We start from the raw sequence: 21,608 nt of genomic DNA on the forward strand, positions 1-21,608 counted from the left end.
CCGCTGAGCAGGGAGCCCAATATGGGACTTGATCCCAGGACCCTGGGATCATGACCTGAGCTGAAGGCAGACATTTAACCAACTGAGCCACCCAGGCTTCCCAGATCATATCTTTTTTAAAGGATGCCTTCTCCTGTCATGTTTAAAATAACTCTTTGACTGAGGCCCACTATTTTTAGGGGCAGCAGCCCATTAGTTGATAAGTTCACTGAAGGTTCTATAATGTTCTTGGATCTTACTTCACATACAATGTTCTTGGATCTTATTATATAACCCATTATCATAAATTTATATTAAATACTATGTATATATTTAACTTTTTCTGCAAATCTTTTATCTTTGAAGCATATTTTTTTTTTTGCTTTTCTGCCCATTCACAAAGCCTTCACTAATTATTTTGATCCTACCTGCACAGTTAAGTGTATTTTTAGATGCAAAATTTAATTTCTTTTGAAAATACAGGGATTTGTTTTTCAGTCCACTTATGAAAATGCTAAGTAAGGCTAGTACTAGCTCCCATCCCAGGGAATTGACCAAAATTTTCTCTTCCCTTATTATTTTGGGTTCCTTAATTATTTAGTTTCAAATTATGAAAATAATATCATGTTAGAACTTTATAAAATCATTTTTTCCCTTCTTGGTAACTATTGTTTAGGAACACTTTTCTCATATAAAATTTTCTTTGCCTTGCCCTCAGAGATGAGATTTGCTCTGGGCTTGGTGTGAATTTTGTCATTTTGTTGGGAATGCACATGAGATCCAGAGCCCTTTGCATGGGGAACGTGTGTATCATTTACATTGTGACATTTCTTTCACATAAAGTCTCTTTATAATTTGTAGGTGGATGTAGGTATATCCAAACTTGATCCATCTGCCAGCTTGGATCCAGTTTATTTCATTGCAAAAGTGATGAGTATCTAAACTATCTGGGTCATTCCTGACATTTGGCTATCTAACAGCTCCACCAACGTGTTTGTGGATGAGAATCTTCTTTTAAAAAAAATTATTATTATTATTATTTTTTTTCCTCACCGTAGCAAAACCCTCCCCAATGTTGTGGATGAGAATCTTGATGCGTTTTCAAATAGTTCATCCCATTTTGAATCTATTATATTAAGTAGTTTGTTTTTTTCCTTTGGAGCCTAATATGGTGCTTAGTCAGTAAACTATTATTCACTAATGGATTTTTAAACTAAAGCCAGTTGATATTGTTAATTATTTATCTGGCAATTGAATGGTATTAATTTAAGTTTTTATTTTAAGAGTACATGATGTAACCATTCAGGAATGGTGAAGAGACCTACTGCTTTTGGTATCCTTTGTAAATGGAGTTTAAAAATACTTACCTTCAGGGGCGCCTGGGTGGCTCAGTGGGTTAAAGCCTCTGCCTTCGGCTCAGGTCATGATCCCAGGGTCCTGGGATCGAGCCCCACATCGGGCTCCCTGCTCAGCAGTGAGCCTGCTTCCCCCACTCTCTCTCTGTCTGCCTCTCTGCCTACTTGTTATCTCTGTCAAATAAATAAATAAAATCTTAAAAAAAAATACTTACCTTCAATTTTTTGCCTCTAGTATATAAGAAAACAATTGGGTTTTGTGTACCAACCCTATATCAGGTGACTTTCTAAATTTATTTGCTACTTACTGGAATTGTTTTGTAGCTTCCCTAGAACTTTCTATTGAAGTAGTACTATCACCTGCAAATGATCTTTATGCCTTTTATTTCTTTTTCTTGCTTTATTGCAATAACTGGGAACCTCAGTACAATGTATATTAGGAGTGGTAAAAAACAACATTTCACTTTGATCCCAATCTCAAGGGACATTGTAAAATAAGATCTTGATGTACATTTTTGTAGGTGCCATTAATCAGTTTGAAGATGCCATTTAGTGTCTTTAATAGACTCTCTAACTTATTTCCTTCCTTTCAAGGTTGTTTTGTTACTTGCAGACAGAGGCTGTCTGACTCTTTCTTACATCTCCAGTACCAAGATGCTTTGATGTGTATTTTTGAAGGAACTACAATAAGAATAGTTAAACTTCTTTTTTCCCCCTCACAAGCTAACAGAGGATTTTCTTTTTAAATTTTTAGAGATCCTGAACTTTCAGCTGTTTGTCGGAAGTCTGATACATTAATATTATATCCAGGGGCTGAAGCTGCTAATTTGGAAGAATTTATATTAGAGTCTCCTATTTATCCTTCCACAATCATCATCATCGATGGTACATGGAGCCAGGCTAAGGACATTTTCTATAAGAATTCTTTGTTCCGACTCCCCAAACAGGTAAACTAGTATTTTAACGGAGAATAAACACCAATGTATAATTATGTATGTTGTATATATTTTCTGTGAGGAGCTACACATACGTTTTTTATGTATGGATTTGGTAATATTTATGTGTGTGAATGCATGTACATAGATATGTATATGTGTGTATGTGTGTTTGCTATGTATATGTAGAAAATTTGAACCCTGTTCATCTTTTTCAATTCCTGCCACCAAACTTTACCTTAATTTAGGCATTTGGTTATAGTAAGAGTATCTCAGACATTTAATCGGTGAAGTCTAAGGATTAAATATTTCTATATCTATTAATTTTTTGTGAATTGTTATATTTAAATACTTCTGTATGGTAACTAAATTACCTCTTCTTATTAGGAATGACTTAATTTTTATGAAATACTATTTTGTCATTTGTTATTATAATTAGATTATCTTTCAATTTGTGGATGATGGAACGTTTCCCATAGTGAGCCATTCTTGTATTCATTGAATGAACCCCACTTGATCATTTTATATTCTCTTGATATTTTGCTGAAACTTTATCTGAGGCCATTGAATTATAATTTATGTATTTTTTATACTTCTATTATCAGGTTTGAGTACTAAGATAGTCTTAACTTCACCAAATGAATAGGAGAGATTTTAGTATTTCCTATGGCCTGGAATAGTTCAACTAATATTGGAATTCTTGCTTTTTAAAAATTAGAATGAACTCATTGGTGAAACCACCTGTTCCTGGTCTTTTTAAAAATGATAATTTTTAAACCCTTCTTTTAAGCTCTTATGGAAATTATTCAAGCTTTCTCTTTCTGTTTGGTTCAGTTTTTAAATAACTTTTTTTTTAATAACTTTTATCTTTTTGGGGTAATTATTCCTTTCCCTTGAGTTAACAAATTGGTTGCCATGTACCTGAATATATTCTTAAATACTTAATTTATTCTGAATTATATCTTTTGTCCTTTCTAATCACTCTCGTACACACTCTTTTCCCTATGAGCATACTCAAAAGATGTTTCTCTTTTATTTAGCTTTTAAAAGTATTAGCCTTTAGATTGTTTTAATGGCTATTGTACTTCATTTTTTCCTTAATCTGTGATTTTTATCTTGATCAGTTTCTTTCACCACTTTCAGCTCATTTTTCTGTTTTTGTAAGATTTTACTGTGTATTTTCTTCCTTTGGTAAGATTAGTGAGTTCCTTCTTTAATAATAAAAGGAGAGAAGACTGTAATATTTCTTCTTTTTCTGGGTTTGTTAATGGTAAGAAACCCGAATTGGAAATGCGGTCCATCAGACAATGGATGGGTTTGATTGGACCTCTTAAGGGTCCCAGACTACATTTGACTTATGTGTCCCTTCAGGTTTATTTATTTTTTTTTTTGAAAGATTTATTTATTTATTTGACACAGAGAGAGCGATCACAAGCAGGCAGAGAGGCAGGCAGAGAGAGAGGAGGAAGCAGGCTCCCCGCTGAGCAGAGAGCCCGATGCAGGGCTCGATCCCAGGACCCTGAGATCATGACCAGAGCCGAAGGCAGAGGCTTAACCCACTGAGCCACCCAGGCGCCCCCCTTTTTTTTTTTAAATAGTTAACATATAATGTATTATTTGTTTTGGGGTACAGGTCTGTGATTCATCAGTCTTACACAATGCACAGCACTCCCCATAGCACATACTCTCTCCCTGTCCATCACCCAGCCACACCATCCCACCCCCCCTTCGTAATATTTCTTCTTAATATTACTTTCATTGTAGCTTATAGTTTTGGGTTGATGTATTCTTATATCTATACCACTGATATGATTTGTTTTGATTTCTTTCTACCCATGGATTATTGATGACTTCTTTTCTTTTTTTAAGATTTTATTTATTTATTTTTGAGAGAAAGTGAGCAAGTAAACACGCACAAGCAGGGGGGAGGGGCAGAGGGAGAAGCAGACTCCCCACTGAGCAGGGAGCCCAGATGTGGGACTCAATCCCAGGATCCTGGGATCATGACTTGAGTTGAAGCAACCTATTGAGCCACCCACTTGCCCTATCAATGACTCTTAATTCTCAGGTGTTATAAGATTTTTGTCTCTGTTTTATTTTTATTTCTTATTTTGTTATGTTGTGATAAAAGAACACTGCCTGCGATATTTTGAATATGTTTATGATTTTTGTGTGGGTAAGTCAATGGCAAATTTTTGTATCTGTTTTGTGACTATAAAAAATTCACTATAAAAAATTCACATTCTCAAATTTTTCCTTGCACTTTTATTTTTGTCATACATCAGGTATTTGATTCTGAAAAAGGTATTTGAAAAGCTTCTGTTCATGTCTTTTAAATGAAGTTGGCTCTGCATTTCTAGTAGCTTTTGTGTTATATATTTATCTGTTCTGTTGTGTGTATAGCAACACATGCACTTGGTGACGAATAACAGTGGAGTCATGATTCTGAGATTCTAATCTCAAACTCTTTGTAGTTTTCATTCCCTTTGATTAAAATGCGGATACGGTTTTTAGATGAGACTCATCTACGCAAAACAGATGTAAAAAACAGCTGATGTGTTGAGTGCTTTGAATGAGCCAGTCATAATTCCAAGTGGTTTATGTGTCTTAACTTGCTTAAGTCTTCCCCAAAGTATTATTACTGTCTTAGGTAACACACGAAGAGGCCGAGACACAGACGTGTTCAGTAGCTTGCTTTAGATCACACAGCTATTTCAGAGCAGAGCTGCGTCTTTAACCGATCTAGTTTTGAGCCAACGCTGTTGTCTTAACCAGAGCAATGTACTGAAAGGGAAGCTTCCATCAAGGACATTTACCGAGAATAGCTTCCGTAGGTTTATCTGGCTTTGTGAATACGCCATGATCCACAAGAACCAACTCCTAAAAGGCAGGGATACTGTTAGGTTGCTGCACATTTTAGACAAAATTTATGTTGACATTACAATTAGATATTGTCCAACATACAAAGAAAATTTATGGAAGTCTTATGTCTATAGGTTTGGTGCAAATATTTGAATTTTTTTTCCTTGCTTATGCTGTGTCTGCATCTTTCATTTTGTGGTAACTACATGAGTACCATAGCAATGAATTACAAAGTCATATTACAAAGATTAAAAGATACTTTAAAATAAATAATTTACCAAGTTCATTTTCTTCTTTAAATTGAGTAGCAGTTAAGGACATAGGTAAATGAAATAATTTTCCCATCCTACTATACCATATATTTTTTATCACTTTTTCCTTTTCTCGTTTTTCTAAGCTAGAAGCAAATATAAGTAGATATTTGTTTAGCCTCGAAATGGGCCTATTACGACCATCAGATAAAGTGCTTAAAAGAAACATTAGCTAGATTTGACTACGTGACAGAAAATATCACCATAAGCTAAAGTGAAAGCTTTCTGGAAATCTGTGAATCAGATAAAGGCTTTGTAAGCTTAGAGTTCTTAGAAATGAACAAGGTAAAGGTGAAAAATCTCCAAAAAAATGGGCCATTAGAAAATAAATGTATTTATAAAATACCTTGGTAATTATATAACAATGTGATACTAAGTTGTCAACTTTTATGTTGAAAGAGCTTCAAACTTTCAGAAAAATTTCAAGAATCATAACAAAGGTCCCCTGAATGCCCTGAAGTTTTACCATTATTCATTAATTGCCTTATCAGTCTCTCTGTGTGTATTTTATGCTTTTCTGAACCTCTTCAGAGTTACAGAATAGGTATCCAAATTTACTTTTTGAAATTGAAATGTTGCTAGCTCTAGCAAGAGCTCTAGCAAAAGTGTCTGTTCCTAAATATCTTTTCCTAAATTTTTTTTTGCCTGAAATTAAAAAAAATAGTGATTTAAAGCCCAACACAATTTATAAAAACTCATATATCCTGAGATAGTTTCATCTTAATATACATGGGAATATGGGTCATTTTAGGAATAATAATACGTATGCTTTTTTAGAGTGTCATACAATACATAGCCCAAATATATGAGTGTGGGTTGGTTAGACAAACCAACCCACTTTCTGGAAGTTGTTGCAAAAACCAGTGAAATCTGTATATTTACTCTTTCTTTAAAAAAAAAAAAGTTTTATATGTATACATACACTTTATATGTATACATACACTTACCTATTCACAGATAGCTAAGTTGAGGTGAAGAGAGAATTGATTTTTGAATGTAACAACGCTTACTTTAGACATCTATAAAATGATGTTGATAATTGTAGTGATTTTATAGTAAGTTCTGAACTACCTCTTATAGTTCACTTTTTGTTACTTTTGTAACACTAAAAAGATATGCTTATTTTTAATATATTCTCCCATTCTTGGAAAACTTCCCATTCGTATATAATGATTTTTATTTAATTAGTAACTATTCCCCAGCTTTTCTGGAAAGAATTTTTGTTTTATTATGCAGTAAACTTTCCTAAGGGCCCGGCTTTAATAAGTGAGTGTACAGTGAAGTTATAAGTAACATGAATTGTGCATGGGTAATTAACGACAGAGCTTCAACTCAAATTTGAACAAAAAAGAAAGTATACAGGTCATGTCACTAGGAAGCTGAGAACCAGTAGGATTGGCTTCTGTCTTGCCTGGGATCTGGTTCTCAAGCAGCTCTCTCTGTTTTTGAGGATTGCTGCCCTCTGCATTTGGTTTGATTTTTGACTTCCTCTGTTCTACTGGAAGAAATCTGTAGCAGCAGATTAGCCTCTTACTGGTTTAATTTTTTTTCTTTTTTTAAGATTTTACTTATTTGACAGACAGAGGTCACAAGTAGGCAGAGAGGCAGGCAGAGAGAGAGGAGGAAGCAGGCTCCCTGTTGAGCAGAGAGCCTGATGTGGGGGCTACATCCCAGGACCCTGGGATCATAACCCGAGCCAAAGGCAGAGGCTTTAACCCACTAAGCCACCCAGGCGCCCGTGGCTTAATTTATCTTAACAGAAAGATGATTTCTCCTTCCAAGGGCAGAATCCTGGATTGTCCCATTGTTGGGGGTGGGAGGATGGTGGTACAACTAATGACAACAGGTCCACATGAATCTGGAAATTTCTCCAAGGACGTGAGGTGTTGTTATCAGGACTATTTAAAAGCAGGGATGGGCAGACCAAAAACCCATAGATAACCAGACCACTATGTATCAGTTGTTTACTTGTAAAAGCATGTTTGTTTATATATTTCTTGGCTCATTCAAAATTGGTGCTGTAGAGCAGTATTTTTTTTTTTAAAGATTTTATTTATTTGACAGACAGAGATCACAAGTAGGCAGAGAGGCAGGCAGAGAGAGAGGAGGAAGCAGGCTCCCCGCTGAGCAGAGAGCCCGATGTGGGGCTCGATCCCAGGACCCTGAGATCATGACCTGAGCCGAAGGCAGAGGCTTAACCCACTGAGCCACCCAGGCGCCCCTGTAGAGCAGTATTTTAATATAACTCTCTCTTACGGTTTTGTTCACCAAGGGAAAGACAGAAATGTACAATGAAAATGCAGTACTTGTCTAAATCTTCAGATGTATAAAAAATGTATACATTAATTAGATTTTATTTCTAAATGTAATTTGTCAGTTTTCTCATCTCCTCAGTGCACATAGACTCACACACCTGCTTTTTGCATAAATTTATCTTAGCTGTTAAGTCTTGGTTTAGCTGCTCCATTCATTTTCTATAGTAGTATAAACATTTTGCTGCAAATACATAAGAAAAAAATGGCAGAAAGAAAAAAAATCAACATTAAAACCCAAGGTATTGCTTTCTTTACAGAAAAAAATATATAGGGACGCCTGGGTGGCTCAGTTGGTTGAGCAGCTGCCTTCGGCTCAGGTCGTGATCCAAGAGTCCTGGGATCGAGTCCCGCATCGGGCTCCTTGCTCAGCAGGGAGCCTGCTTCTCCCTCTGCCTCTGCCTGCCACTCTATCTGCCTGTGCTCACTCTCGCTCTCTCTCTCTCTGACAAATAAATAAATAAAATCTTAAAAAAAAAAAAGAAAGAAAAAAATATATAGTCTTTTTTTCCCTAAATAAGAGAATAACCATTTGTAAACTTTGTACTTAACTGATGAATAAAAGAATTGTAATACAAGCCCGTTAAATTGGCCTCTTCTTAATCTGGATTTCTAATATATCCAGACAATTTGGCAGTGAATCTCTTCCCTCAGAAGAATTTTACACAGGAGACTCTTGATGTTGGATAGTAATAAATTCAAGATGAATATGGAAATGTTTGTAGAGGCTCCCACCTTTCTTCATAAACTTATTTCCAGTGAGTTATTTGCATATCCTTGCTCTATTGCCTTTAAAACTTCCACTAAAGCTGTATTTCTCACTTGATAAGCCGAACACTGTTGGGAGAACCCAGGGACTAAAACATTTTCATGAAAGCTGTTTCTTGTGTCTACATAGACCTATTATGGACTGGATTATGTTACATATCTAATCTTTTGCCTAATTCAAATTCATCATTATCCTCTAAATTTTTAACTGATATAGAAGATTGTATTAGTTTCAGCTGTACACGTAATGCTTTGATATTTGTGTTTATTGTAAAAGGACCAAAGTCTAACACCTGTCAAGTGTTTTCTTTCTTGTGTTGAGAACCTTTTTTTTTTTTTTTTTAAAGATTTTATTTGTTTATTTGACAGAGAGAGAGAGACCACGAGTAGGCAGAGAGTCAGGCAGAGAGACGGGGAGGCAGGCTCCCTGCCGAACAGAGAGCCCGATGCGGGGCTCGATCCCAGGACCCCGAGATCATGACCTGAGCTGAAGGCAGAGGCCCAACCCACTGAGCCACGCACACACCCTGAGAACTTTTAAGATCTATTCTCTTAGCAGCTTTGACATGTACAGTATGGTATTATTAACCATATTTGCCACGCTCTGTGTTACATCTCCATGACTTACCTGCTGGAGGCTTGTACCTTTTGACCCACTTCACCCATTTTGCTTCCCCTCCATCCTCCACCTCTGGCAACCACTGATCGTTTCTCTGTGTCTAGGAGCTCATTTGTTTATTTATTTATTTATTTTTTTAGATTCAACCTGTGAGTGAGGTTATATGGTGTTTGTCTTTCTCTGTCTGACTTATTTCATCTTGTATAATGCCCTCAAGTTTATCCATGTTGTTGCAAATGACAAGATTTCCTTTTTTAAGTGGCTGAATAATGTGTATTGTATGTGTCTGTTTATGTGTGTATCATTTTCTTTATGCGTTCATCCATCTGTGGACCCTCAGTTTGTTTCCATATCTTGGCTACTGTCAATAATACTGTCATGAACATGGGAGTGCAGGTGCCTTTTCAAGTTTAGTGTTTTTGTTTTCTTCAGATTATCTTTTAATTCTCTCCAGAATTTCATGTTTGTTTACTTCTATCACCAGCATTGGGAGTTGGCTTATTTTTTTAATACCCTTTTCCTTTTCAAAAGAAACAGGTTTTTTGTTTGTTTGTTTTGTTTTGTTTTTTATCTCATTGAGTAATTTGTAAAAGATTCTGGAAGACTAGCGCACAATGCAGCCTCTTTGAGATACAGAGTCTGAATAGCGTATTTTACTTATTGTTTGTTAAGTGACTTCTGTACTGTGTCTTTCAATAAATATGCTTTAAATTAGTGACACAACAAAGTAAGTATTTCATGTCATGGAATTTCCAGATCTTTGGGGCATAGTAAGAACAGTTGAATGTTAAATGCAGAATGCCAGGGGTTTATAATGCATCGATGATCTTTTTTGATCTTCACAATATCTTTCATGTTTTTGTTTGTTTGTTTTTTGATAGACTGTATCTGTACCTCTGGATCTCTTCTGGCTCATGTGTTGGAGTGTTGTGTTCTCCTCATGGGTGATGAGGCTTATCTCCAAGTTGTAGATGGCATTGTATTTATATATGGAACTTGAGTTAACTTGCTTCTGTTGGGTATATCATTCCAGGTAGTAGAACATAAGTTGATAGGAATTATGACTTACTATATGTGAAAGGATAATTTAAAGAAAGTTACCAGAAATCTCTACATGAGGGAAGGCTGCCTGGCTCAGTTGAGAGAACATATGACTCTTGAAATCAGGGTCGTGAGTTCATGCTCTATGTTGTGCCTAGAGTTTACTTAAAAAGAAAAATAAAAAAGAAATATGTGCATGAAATTCATCACTTCCCTATTTCCATCTGTTCCTCATTGAGTTCTTAACTGTGAACTTACTTGCCTTCCTGGGAGAAATTCTCAAATCCTTTGGCAGGTAATAATATAATTTTTGAACCAGAAGGATTCTTGTTTTTTAAAAAGATTTTATTTATTTATTTATTTATTTATTTAGCAGAGAGAGAGAGACAGCAAGAGAGGGAACACAAGCAGGTGGAGTGGAAGAGGGAGAAGCAGACTCTCCCCTGAGCAGGGGGGAATCCTGTGTGAGACTTGATCCCAGAACCCTGGGATATCACCTGAGCTGAAGGCAGACGCTTAATGACTGAGACACCCAGGTGCCCCTGAACCAGAAGGAATCTTTTTTAAGGATTTTATTTATTTATTTGACAGACAGAGATCACAAGTAGGCAGAGAGGCAGGCAGAGAGAGGGGGGGGAGGCAGACTCCCTGCTGGGCTCGATCCCAGGATCCTGGAATCATGACCTGAGCCGAAGGCAGAGGCCTTAACGCACTGAGCCACCCAGGTGTCCCCCAGAAGGAATCTTAAAGATTAATAAATTCTTAGCATTTCAGAAGGCAGGAAGCTAAAGGCCAGTAATAAATGACTCTGCTGAAGTCACAGCCAGTTATGGGGAGATCCAGGGGTATAATCTGCTTCTCCTGCATTCTAATTCAGCATTTCAGGCTATTCCTAGAATTTGCTAATTAAAAAAAAATTGTGTTGAATTTACTTTACAATAACCTAAATTTATGATTTTATATCACAAATCATTTGTCTAGTGTAGTGCCTGAAATGTAAGGCATTATTATTCTCAAGTGGAATAAGTTAGGTAGAGGTATACAACAGCAGACTGTGGAAGGAGGTGCTCTGCCTGCCTTGTCAGAGTGTGGTTCATGGACCAGCAGCATTGGCATCATGCAGAATATCAAGTACCACTTTAGAATTACTCAGGATCGATATTTTAACAAAACATCTGGGTAATTCTTCTATACATTAAAGTTTGAGAAGCACTGCTGCACTAGGTATTTTAAAATCGACATGTAATTCACAACCTTTAAAGGTAGGCCTTTGTAGTGTACAGGTCAGTGGATTTTAGCATATATACAAAGTTGTATAACTGTCACCATTATCATATTCCACAATATTTTCATGTTTTTCAGTTCCTTTCCCCCCAAAAGCTCTGTACCCATTGTTAGTCCCCTTTTTCCTTCCCCCATTCACAAATGCAGGTGAACCACTGCTCTGTTTGTTGTCTCTGTAGATTTACTTACTGGGATATTTTCTATAGACAGAATTATACAGTAGGTAGCCTTTGTGTCAGGCTTCTGTGACTGAACCACGGATATTTCAGAGTTGACCTGTGTTGTAGCACATGTCAGTATTCCACTCTTTTTTATGGCTGAGTAATATTCCAATATATGCATATACCACATTTTGTTTATCATTAGTCCGCTGATGGACATTTTGTTTGTTTCCACTTTTTGGCTCTTGTGATGATCCTTTTTTTTAAAAAAAAATATTTTTATTTATTTATTTGATAGAGCGAGAGAGAGCAGAAGTAGGTAGAGCAACAGGCAGAGGGAGAGGGAGAAGCAGGCTCCTTGCTTAGCAGGGAGCCTGATGTGGGGCTCAATCCCAGCATCCTGGGATCATGACCCGAGTCGAGGGCAGAGGCTTAAACCACTGAGCCACCCAGGTACCCGAGATGAGGCTGTTATAAATATTTGTCTGTAGGTTTTTGTGTGTCTGCCTTTTTTCAGTTCTTTTGGGTACATACCTGAGAGTAGAATTGTTCGGTCATTTAGTAACTGTTTGAACTTTTTGAGGAACTGCCAAAGTATTTCACAAGGCAGATGCACTATTTTATATTTCTTCTAGTGATGCTTGAATGTCTGAATGATTCAATTTCTCCATTTCTGGGCCAACCTGACTTATGTCTTTGTGTGTGTGTGTGTGTGTGTGTGTGTGTGTGTGTACACGCACGTGCACACACACGCTTGCACACGTGTGTGTGTGTGTGTGTTTCCCTAGTGACTAATGATGTTGAGCATCATCTTTTTATGTGCTAATTGGTCATTTGTATATCTTTTTTGGAGAAATAGCTTTCAAGTGTTTTCCTGATCTTTAAATTAGCTATTTTGCTTTTTTTCTTTTTAAGATTTTATTTATTTGTTTGAGAGAGAAGGAGATAGAGAGGGTGCACTAGTGGAGGGCAGGGGCACAGGGAGAAGTAGACTTCCTGATGAGCAAGGAGCCCTATGGGAGGCTTGATCCCAGGACCCGGGGATCATGACCTGAGCTGAATGCAGGCACTTAACGGACTGAGCCACCCAGTTGCCCCTTGTTATTTTGTTTTTCTTATGATTGAGTTGTAAAGCATTTTTTAAATATTCGTAGAATGCCCCATATTAGATATATGACTTGCAAGTACTTCCTCTTTTCCCTGGGGCATTCTTCTACTTTCTTGATTGTGTTCTGTGATGCAAAAAAGTTTTTAATTTTGGTGAAGTCCAACTTATCTGTTTTTTCTTTTGTTTCTTGAGTACTAGTTGTTTAAATGCTTACAGAAAAAGAAGCAAGTTAAAAAAAGATTGGAGGCCCTAAGTATAAAAGTCAAAGAAGATTTCAGATTTGGGAGAAGGGCTTATGAATCTCTGGACACCAAATGCTAGAAGCTGAGAAGCTTTTACTCTGTTCTTCATTAATTTAATTTCCCAAACTTTCCTGTATTAGTTATTATGTGTCACTTTTCTAAATACAAATATTGACTCATTTAATTGTCATGATAATTTAATATGATTTCCATTTAGTAGAAGCAAAAACTGAGACACAGAGATGTTAAGTAACTTGCCTGAGATCACACAGCTAGCATGCAAAGGCCTGGTAAAGAATTCTGACATATGTGTTTAAAGTTTCTATGTCAAATACAATGTTGATATTAAGGGGATGAAAGAATTAATCTATAATCTTAATTACAGAGAAGGATCTAGAGGCTCCTGTCTGAGAGTGTGTGGAGGAAGAAGTGTTAGGGCCGGTTTGGAAAATGGGAGCAGTTGGGGTAAGCATCCAGTATTAGACCAATATGTTTTTCAGTCACTAGTATGATTTATCTCTGGGAATTAATTAAATAGACTTTATTTTTGTGATTTTAAATTAGACTTGCCTATATGATCTTTTACATATATTTATATACCTTTCTTAAGGGAGATTAGAAAGAGTTACACATATTTTCTCATATCTAGGTGGTAATTATCATGTAACAGGTGTTGAATGTCAGTGAGATATTGAAAAATTTTATTATGGCCCACATGTTGTTCATACTTTTTGGACAACTCAATCCACAAAAAGACATAATTTCTTGAGTCAAAGAGTCTACCTTTAAAGGAGGAGAGGGAAACTGATGATTCTTGATAGGTGTGGCAATACATATAATACTATTAACTGTTGAAAGAAATTGGCAGTTAAAGCAATAGTTAGGGACGCCTAGGTGGCTTAGTCGGTTAAGCATCTGCCTTCCACTCAGGTCATGATCCCAGGGTCCGGGGATCGAGTTCCACCTGGGACTTCTTGCTACGTGAGGAGCCTGCTTCTCCCTCTACCTGCTTCACTTCCTGCTTTCTCTCTCTCTTTCTCTCTCTCTCTCATTCTCTCTGACAAATAAATGAATAAAATCTTAAAAAATATAAATAAAGCGGTAGTTAATAATTCCCTTTGCCTCCCTTCCAGGTAACCCCCTAACTGCATTTCCCTCCTTGCAACTTTTTAGAGTTAAAAGTATCTTGCGTTTCCTTCCAAAAAAAAAAAATTTTTTTTTTGGTGCTCATAAACAGTGTAACAGTCTATACTCAACTTCCAAGGTATGAGCACCATTCATGTGTCCTTTCACTGAGGCACCAGTGCTCTGTGCTCAGAAAGCCCTGAGTGAGCAGAAACATGAAAATATTCACAGAGTGTTGTTTCCCAAGGCTAGGATATAAATTCTGAGCTCTAAGTCTCCTATATAGGGCTCATAACTGGGAAATTCCCAAAGATGGTAACCATCATCAGCCAATCTGTGGTATTTTGTTACAGCACCCTGAGCTAAGACACACCTCTGTCAGTTAACAGGGAGAAATGCCCTCATGAAAAGGCAAACGGGAATGCGATGCATATTACATCGTTATTTAGAAAAGCTTTTTCAGCTTTTTACTCAAATAGTTCTTTTTGCCCATTTCTTCTTTTGTTATCTGTGCTTTTGGTATCACATCCATGAAATTTTTGCCACATCTAATGTCGTGAAGCTGTTCCCCTTGTTTTCTTAGGAGGCTTTTGGCTTTGGGTCTTATTTACATCTTGAATCCATTTTTATTTCTTTTTCGTGTATGGTGTAAAATACGGGTCCAACTTTAGCTTTTCCAGTACCATTTGTTGGAGATTGGTCATTCCCCATCTTCCTGATCATCTTTGTCTCATTGTTTTCTGACATAATTAAATGATTTTTTTTCTCATGCATGTTTTATTTTTTTCCTCAGTTTCATTTCTGCTTTTTAGAATATAATACTATTTTTATTCTTTTTTTAAAATAATAGTTTTAGTATTTTTTCTCCTTTTTTCTCTTATCGTCCTATTATTTCAAAAAGTACGTTTTTAATATCCTTGAAAAGACAGAAAAGTTGTGGTCTAAATTTTTTTTTTCTCCAGAATAAGTCTTCTCATGTGTTCTCTTTGTCAATTGTTTATATGTTTGCTCATTTATTCACTTATTCATTGGTTCACTAACTCATTTGTGCAACATGATCTGTTGAAATGCTTTCTCTACTCCACAGTCTACTCTGATTGTTTTTGGTTTTGTTAGTGGACTAGAGTAGACCTGATCTATGTCTTCATGGAGCTAACAGTTTACAGAGATTGACAATAATCTATTAGGTAACCACAAACATTTAATAATAATTGTGGTGTTCCTGCCCAACACCCCCCACCCCTTTTTGGTGTAGGGTTTACTGCATTGGTCTTGGTCTAGAATTTCTTACAGTTTCTTTGCTTGGGATATGGGTATTCTCATAAGGGCATTTTCTTTAGATAAACATAGTACAGTCTTAATTTACCTGGAAGCACTATCTTGAAACTTAGCTTACAGCTTTGGGGATTAAGTAGAAAAAGGAAGCAGGGTTATTACCTTTCTTCATAAAATATTATTACATTGGAGATGTTTTACTTGATAATTTGGACATCTTAACACTTAAAATATAGTATGTGGTATAGGATGGAAGTCACTAGAAGAAGCAAATGCCCTTAAAAATGTGTATCTAAGGGACGCCTGGGTGGCTCAGTTGGTTAAGCAGCTGCCTTCGGCTCAGGTCATGATCCCAGCGTCCTGGGATCGAGTCCCACATCGGGCTCCTTGCTTGGCAGGGAGCCTGCTTCTCCCTCTGCCTCTGCCTGCCACTCTGTCTGCCTGTGCTCACTCTCGCTTCTCTCTCTATGACAAATAAATAAATAAAATCTTAAAAAAAAAATGTGTATCTAACTTAGAAAACTTTTTATTTAAAATGAATATATTATGATAATCAATTGAAGAATATACAAAGTATCATTTTATTTTGTATTAATGGAAAAATACCGTTGCTGGGGGTTACCTGAAAACTAAAAAATAATAGGTTATATGATATCTTAAATATTTATAGGTGTGAACACAGCAGTTACATTTTCCTTATGAATTGTTACATTGGCAGAATTTTCATTGTAAAGTCATTTATCAGGAACGGCAAAAACAGTTCAGTAATAACAGAAATTGAAATTTTTGTTTCTCAGGCATTTCTTTTTAGAAACATATATAGTGGGGTGCCTGGGTGGCTCAGTGGGTTAAGCCTCTGCTTTTGGCTCAGGTCATGGTCTCAGGGTCCTGGGATCCAGCCCGCATCAGGCTCTCCTCTCAGCGGGGAGCCTGCTTCCCCGCCCCCCACCCCGCCTCCCCCACCTCTCTCTCTGCCTACTTGTGGTCTCTCTCTCTCTCTCTCTGTCAAATAAATAAAAATTTTAAAAAACTTAAAAAAAGAAAGAAATATATAGAGCAAGATAACTTTCTGTAACGATTTGTTATGGTATCTTCTTTAGATACTAAAAGAGTGTGATGTGGTAGTTCAATTGCCATCTGCCCTTGTTTTTCTTTGTTTGCATTTTTCTTTTTGTGCTGTGTTGGCATAGAGCAGGTACACAGTCTCCAGTGGCAGTTTGTTGAATTGTCCTTTATCATTTGCATTATCTTGCACGCATGATAATTCTTCCGATGCGTCTGACTTGTGAACCAATTGTCAGCACAGTTTCCTTGTTTGGATCATTGTGGTGAATAGATGCATAATCATCGTGTTCTGGCATCATCCTTTTCCTGTTTAAATTCTGGTTTGTAGCTCTTATGGAATAAACTGTGCATGTTTAAAGTGTACAGTTTGCTAAGTTTTAACACATGTTTGCACCTGTGCAACCATCATCAGGGTGAAGATAGTAAACATGTGTCCATCACTTAACAGATTTTCTCGAGCTTTGTCATTCTTTTTTTTTTTTTTTAAGATTTTATTTATTTATTTGACAGAGAGAGACACGGTGAAAGAGGGAACACAAGCAGGGGAAGTGGGAGAGGGAGAAGCAGGTTCCCCACTGAGCAGGGAACCTGATACTGGGGTCGATCCCAGGACCCTGGGATCATGACCTGAGCTGAAGGCAGACGCTTAACAACTGAGCCACCCAGGCGGCCCGAGCTTTTGTCATTCTTCATTCCCCTCTTCTCCTGTCCTGAGACAACCGGTGATCTATCCGCTACTATCAATTAGTTTGCATTTCCTAGAATCTTATATGAATATAATTACACATTAGTACCTTTTTTTTTTTTTTTTTTTTTTTTTGGTATGACATCTTTCACTTGGCCTAATCATTTTGCAGTTTATTCTCTTTGGTGTGTTCATTCTTTTTTATTACGCCGTGCACTTTGTTTATGTGGGCATCTGTTGATGACCTTTGGGTTGTTTTCAGGTTTGGGCTATTACGAATAACATAGCTGGTGTATCACTACAAATCTTTGTATGGAGGTATGCTTTCTCTTTGAGTGGTTTCCCCTAGGAATGGGATGCTTGGATTCATGTAATAGGTGTACGCTAGACTTAAAAAAATTTGGGGGTGGTGGTGGTCAGTTTTGGAAAACTATCAAACTGCTTTCCGAAATGGTTTTACCATTTTGCATCCCTTCAGTAGTTTATGAGATCCAGTTTCTTCACGTCCTTGATAACACTTGATATGGGCAGTCTTTGATGTTTTAGCCATTATAATAATTGTATAGGGATATCTTTTGTGGCTTTGTTTTGCATTTACCTGATGATTAATGATGCCTAATGTCTTTTCACCTGCTTATTTGTGGTCTGTCTTTGGTAAAGTATACATCAAATCTTTTGCCCATTTTAAAATTGGCTCCTCTGTTTTCTTAATGAGTCTGGGAGTTCTTCCCCCCCTCCGCCCCCGCCTTCTTCCACTGCAGGCCCTTGGGTCTGAGAGTTCTTTATGTATTCTGGGTACAAGTCCTTTATTATGTATGTGATTTACAAATATTTCCTTCTAGTCTGTGGCTTGTCTTTTCATCCGCTTAGCAGACAGTCTCTTTGGAAGTGCAGAATTTCTTAATTTTGATGAAATCCAATTAATGCATTTTAAAATACATGTGGTTGATTTTTAAGTTAAGGAACCTACCGGAGAAGTCAGCCTATTTTACCTTTATGCATGAAGAATTTATGCATGAAGAAAGAGATAAAGTTTCCAAAATTTTTATGGCTAACAAAGCTGTGCTCTGGGTATTTAAATCTTCAGAAATAGAAATGAGAGGTAAAATTCTATTACCAGGGCAATCACTTATCAATCAAGACAACCAATTAAAAAAAAAAAAACAGATTTGTTCAGTAAAGGCTTTAGTCCCAGGACATGCTAGGAATCTTTGGCTCCAGATGACTTGAGAGACTCCTTCATTACAAATAAGCAGTTGAAGGATGGTTTTATCACAGAAAATAGAACATAGAACAGGGTGATGATTACATTTGTAACTTCACAGCCTCTATACTAGACTTGTATCCTTGTGAATGCTTTCAGTTGTGTGTTATCAGGACAGGTCCTCGGACTCCGAATGTTTTGCCCTCTGCAGGATGAACCTGAGCATCTCTTTTTTTACCTTGCTGAGATTCCTTTCACTGGCAATGACTAGCTAGGAGGGCTTGTGTTCTCCAAGTTAAACCAGAAATTCCATTAGTTACTCGGTCCTTGGAGGAAAGAGCAAGGCTGAGAAATTTAAATATGGAACTAGGGGTTTTTTTTTGTATGTGACATATTTTGGATCTTTTGTTTGTGACAAATGTATGATAACTTATGTAACCATTCCTTTTACTGGACATTTAAGGTATGAGTACTAAATTTTAGTGAACATCTTTGAACATAGTAGCTTTTTGAACGTGTGAGAATTTTTATTAGACTCTTAAAAGTGGATTTGGGGTCAGAAAGTATGTACATTTTATATTTTGGAAGATATTGGCAGAGCAATCTCCACTAATAGTCCAGGAAAGTGTCTATGGCCCCATACTCTGAGCAGTCCTGGGTATTATGTCATCATTTTACCTTTTGCTAATGTGATGGTATAAAGTGGTATTGATTATTATTTCAAATGTCTTTTTAATTGAATCACTTATTCTTGCTGTAATTCCAAATTTAATATAGACGCTAATGGTATGCATCCAAAGGTGTTCATTATAATCCTAAATAAGGCAATAGATTTTGATTCTGTATTCTTTGTGACATAATTCCATCCTAATATGTATGTAAAATTATCTAATATAAATGTTACATTTTAAGGCAAAATGTTTTTTCTCTTTAGCTCTTTTATTTCATTTGATTAAATTTCAAATGTGCATTAATAGATGGGATTATGATGATGATAAATATGGCAGAGATTATTATTACTATTATTTTTTATTTTTTTAAATTTTTGGTACATAACTTTCTGGAAACCTCAAATTTATTTTTAATGGGATTTTTGTCTTCATAATGACAGTGCATGATGTTTACTCAACTTTTTAAAAAAGATTTACTTACTTGAGAGAGAGAGCGGCCATGCATGTGAGTGGGAGAGGAGCTGAGGGAGAGGGAAAAAGAGAATCTCAAGCAGACTCCCTGCTGAGTGTGGAGCCTAAAACAGGGCTTGATCCCACAACGCTGAGACCATAACCTGAGCCAAAATCTAGAGTTGAATGCTCAATCAACTGAGCCACCCAGGCACCCCTGTAACACTCAATTTTTAAACCACATGTAGAGGTGTTCACCATCTCCTTTAGATAGTTAGCTAGAGATTTGGTGGTCCTGACACTTTCCTTGAAAATTCTGATAAGCTTCAGAGGACCAGATCATACTTGGTATTCTCAAAGTATTTTATAGCCAGACTCAAGTGCTGCTGAGTTTTTACTTGGTAGAATTGGAATCCTTCTAACTTCTTAACAGTGATGAGTATTCCCACTAGATTATGGTTTATAAGTAATGTTTTATGAAGGCTGTTTATTTTTCTTTAGTTACTGTGATGTACAGTGTCCATTTCTCTCATAATTTATGTCTATCTTTTGAAAAGAAGAAATGTTGTCAACATTCTTTGAACTTACGAAAACACATTTATAATCCTTACCAATTATGTAGCAATTAGTTTTCAAAGTTATTTAAAATTTATCTCATATGTTTCCCAGGAAAAAAAACTTTTAGGCAATATTGTTCCCACTACGTTGTAAGAATACTGACTGAGGTTTTATCATTTTGGCCAGTGAAGATTAGTAACCACATTTTTGGTGAAAAAAAAAAAGGAGTTTTATGATGTACTGTTTTTACTATAATAAATTTAAAGATATTTTTGATGAAAGTAAAGATAAATTAGTAATAAAATTGGTGTCCATTATAGTATGATAAAATATACAGATGCACCCAAAGGATATAGTCTCATGTCAAATATATAGAAAGATCATATAGTGATGCAAATATCTATTTATATGGCATAAAAGGATATAAACAAATTTTTGACGACTTATAAGCTTAGAGCATCTGGTCCTTTGATGTCATTAACAACTTTGCATGCAATCCAGATCTCGGGATCCATATGGCAATCAACTGTGCATACACCAAAGAAGATGTCTCAGAAACTATTACGGACTTATGAGTTCTAGTAGATTTTAAGTCTACTGTGAATAATGTGTTGATTACCATATAAAGTAACAGGCATACTTTTACCAAATGGATGCTTGTAGAGGTGATTGTGATTGAAAACACTATAGTTGTTGGTTTTATGCTCTCCAGTGATCAGAAACATTTTAAACTATAAACAATATGTCCTCCACGTGTGAAAAAGATCCATCGAGATAATTATGTTGAAGAAAAATAATGATAAATGTTTAAATATAGCTATGAGTTTGACAGTAAATACTCAGTCTCACCTGAAAATGTTTTTTGTTTTGTTTTGTTTTGTTTTTGTTTTGGTCTATTAGAAATCTGGGTACTCTTACCAGTTTATGATTTATTATTTGATCTTTATTTGAGTATAAATGGGTTACAGTTGTCATATATTCATGTGGTTTATATTTTAACTGTGCATTCCCACAGATGAACCTACTTATATTTCATCCCTCCTATTAATATTTTTTGAGTCCCTACTTTGTTTTAGGTAGTGTTCAATACAAAGGATATATTTAAAAAACTCTTTTTGCCTTTGAACATTTGATAACTGATATTTCAAGTAGCACATTTGCAGCTTTTCACTGTTTATAACTTCATCAAGTTAAATAATTATATTTTCATGAATTATTTTCTCAAGAGAACCACTGGATACAGTGATACATATTGATAAAGCATAAGGTAAGAGAAGGTATATTGTTATGTGATCATATAGACAAACTCTTAGAATATGTTTCATGGTAAATTACCCCAAACAGAAATAATAAAAGGGAGATAATTATAAATCATTAATAAGAACTTAAGATTATAGTGAACCATCGCAGTTTAATTTTGAGTTTAGCTTGTGTTAAAAATAAATATTCCTAATGAAGTCATTTTGATCTCTTGATGATCTGAATTTGTAATCCACTTTATGGATAATTAGGGCACACTTAAAGAACTTGTCTACTTATGTTGACAGGTTCCAGACACAGCTTACAGCCCGTTGTCATCTTAATCAGATACAGTATAT

General features: G+C 36.1%; 1 protein-coding gene across 1 annotated transcript in view; it reads left to right on the forward strand.

The window, feature by feature from the left end:
* Window positions 1–21,608, forward strand: part of DTWD2 (DTW domain containing 2) — a 115,323-nt gene that overhangs the window by 34,551 nt on the left and 59,164 nt on the right. Inside the window, exon 4 of the mRNA XM_047731588.1 lies at window positions 2,089–2,281. Coding sequence (XP_047587544.1) covers window positions 2,089–2,281 — 193 coding nt within the window. The remainder of the gene's footprint in view (window positions 1–2,088; window positions 2,282–21,608) is intronic.

This window comes from Lutra lutra, chromosome 5 (genome assembly GCF_902655055.1).
Source record: "Lutra lutra chromosome 5, mLutLut1.2, whole genome shotgun sequence".
Lineage (NCBI taxonomy): Eukaryota > Metazoa > Chordata > Mammalia > Carnivora > Mustelidae > Lutra > Lutra lutra.